The sequence below is a fragment of the Numida meleagris genome, chromosome 17 (genome assembly GCF_002078875.1).
Source record: "Numida meleagris isolate 19003 breed g44 Domestic line chromosome 17, NumMel1.0, whole genome shotgun sequence".
Classification (NCBI taxonomy): domain Eukaryota; kingdom Metazoa; phylum Chordata; class Aves; order Galliformes; family Numididae; genus Numida; species Numida meleagris.
The window spans coordinates 5,754,888-5,756,471 of record NC_034425.1 but is presented as its reverse complement, the minus strand read 5'-3'; the positions used below and the strand labels follow the sequence as shown (position 1 = coordinate 5,756,471).

General features: G+C 52.9%; 1 protein-coding gene and 1 long non-coding RNA gene across 2 annotated transcripts in view; one reads left to right on the top strand and one right to left on the bottom strand.

The window, feature by feature from the left end:
- The window catches only part of SOX9 (SRY-box 9), a 3,858-nt gene extending 2,980 nt beyond the window's left edge, over positions 1–878 (top strand). The window contains exon 3 of the mRNA XM_021414894.1: positions 9–878. Within this exon, the coding sequence (XP_021270569.1) occupies positions 9–770 (762 nt within the window). The 3' untranslated portion in view covers positions 771–878. The remainder of the gene's footprint in view (positions 1–8) is intronic.
- Positions 1–1,584, bottom strand: part of LOC110407324 — a 161,528-nt gene that overhangs the window by 51,897 nt on the left and 108,047 nt on the right. The gene's annotated exons all lie outside the window — the stretch shown is intronic.

The following is a 1,584-nucleotide window of genomic DNA, read 5'->3' as shown; positions in this document are numbered from 1 at the left end:
CCCCCAAGACGGACGCGCAGCAGCCGGGCAAGCAGGACCTGAAGCGCGAGGGCCGCCCTTTGGCGGAAGGCGGCCGCCAACCCCCCCACATCGATTTCCGAGACGTGGACATCGGCGAGCTCAGCAGCGACGTCATCTCCAACATCGAAACCTTCGACGTCAACGAGTTCGACCAATACCTGCCCCCCAACGGCCACCCGGGGGTCCCGGCCACCCACGGCCAGGTCACCACCTACAGCGGTACCTACGGCATCAGCAGCTCGGCCAGCTCTCCGGCGGGCGCAGGGCACGCCTGGATGGCCAAGCAGCAGCCTCAGCCCCCGCAGGCCCCGGCGCAGCCCCCGGCGCAGCACACGCTGCCGGCACTGAGCGGTGAGCAGGGTCCGGCGCAGCAACGGCCGCACATCAAAACGGAGCAGCTGAGCCCCAGCCACTACAGCGAGCAGCAGCAGCACTCCCCGCAGCAACAGCAGCAGCAGCAGCAGCAGCAGCTGGGCTACGGCTCCTTCAACCTGCAGCACTACGGCTCCTCGTACCCCCCCATCACCCGCTCGCAGTACGATTACACCGAGCACCAGAACTCCGGCTCCTACTACAGCCACGCCGCCGGGCAGAGCGGAGGGCTCTACTCCACCTTCACCTACATGAACCCCACGCAGCGTCCCATGTACACCCCCATCGCAGACACGTCGGGGGTGCCCTCCATCCCGCAGACCCACAGCCCGCAGCACTGGGAACAGCCCGTGTACACGCAGCTTACCCGGCCCTAAAGCCACGTGAAAGTAAATAAATAAATAACGAAAGAAAGAAACCAATCAGAAAGGAAAAGAGAAGGAGGAGAGGGGAAGGAGAAAAAAAAAAAAAAAGGCAAGGAGAAGGAAAAAAAAAAAAAAAAAAAAGAAAAAAGAAAAACCAGAAAGCAAAGCAGGACCGCGTGCTTCTCGCTGCTGCGGAGCCGCCCGGCGCAGGGGGACGAGCGCGTGGAAGAGGTTTTCTATTTTTCTAACTCGAGAGCAGTGCACGAGTAAAAATAAAGAAATGAAATAACTAAAAAAGAGCAGCCGGGAGGAGGTTTTTTATGATTATTTTTTCATAACCTTGAGCCTTAAAAAAAAAATAAAAGCCAGCAAAAAAAACGACGCTCTGGAGAAGCCTTAAAGCAGCCCTGTGCTGATCACTTGTCCCAGCTCTGCGCTCACAGCCCCGGGGCTGACACTGGGGGTCCCCGGCCCCGGGGTGGGGTCACAGAGACTGATTTTATTCCCTGAGAAGAGCAATTTTCAATCGCCATTAAAAGGATAAAAAAAAAAAAAAAAAAAGAAATCTCCCTTTCTATTTTAAGTCCCTTCGAAAAGCGATGACATTGCGGGAGCGTTGTTGGGAAGGTAACGGTGCCTGTTAAATTATGGTCAGAACTGTAACCAGTCCTTTTATTTATCTCTTTTAATTCTTTTATTATTATTATTATTATTGTTCTTTTTTTTGTTGTTTTTTTTTGGAATCTGTGTCCTGGGTTTGTACAAACTCGCGCTCTTCCCTTTTTTTTTTTTTTTTTTTTTTTTTTTTTTCTTTAAATAAGCCAGT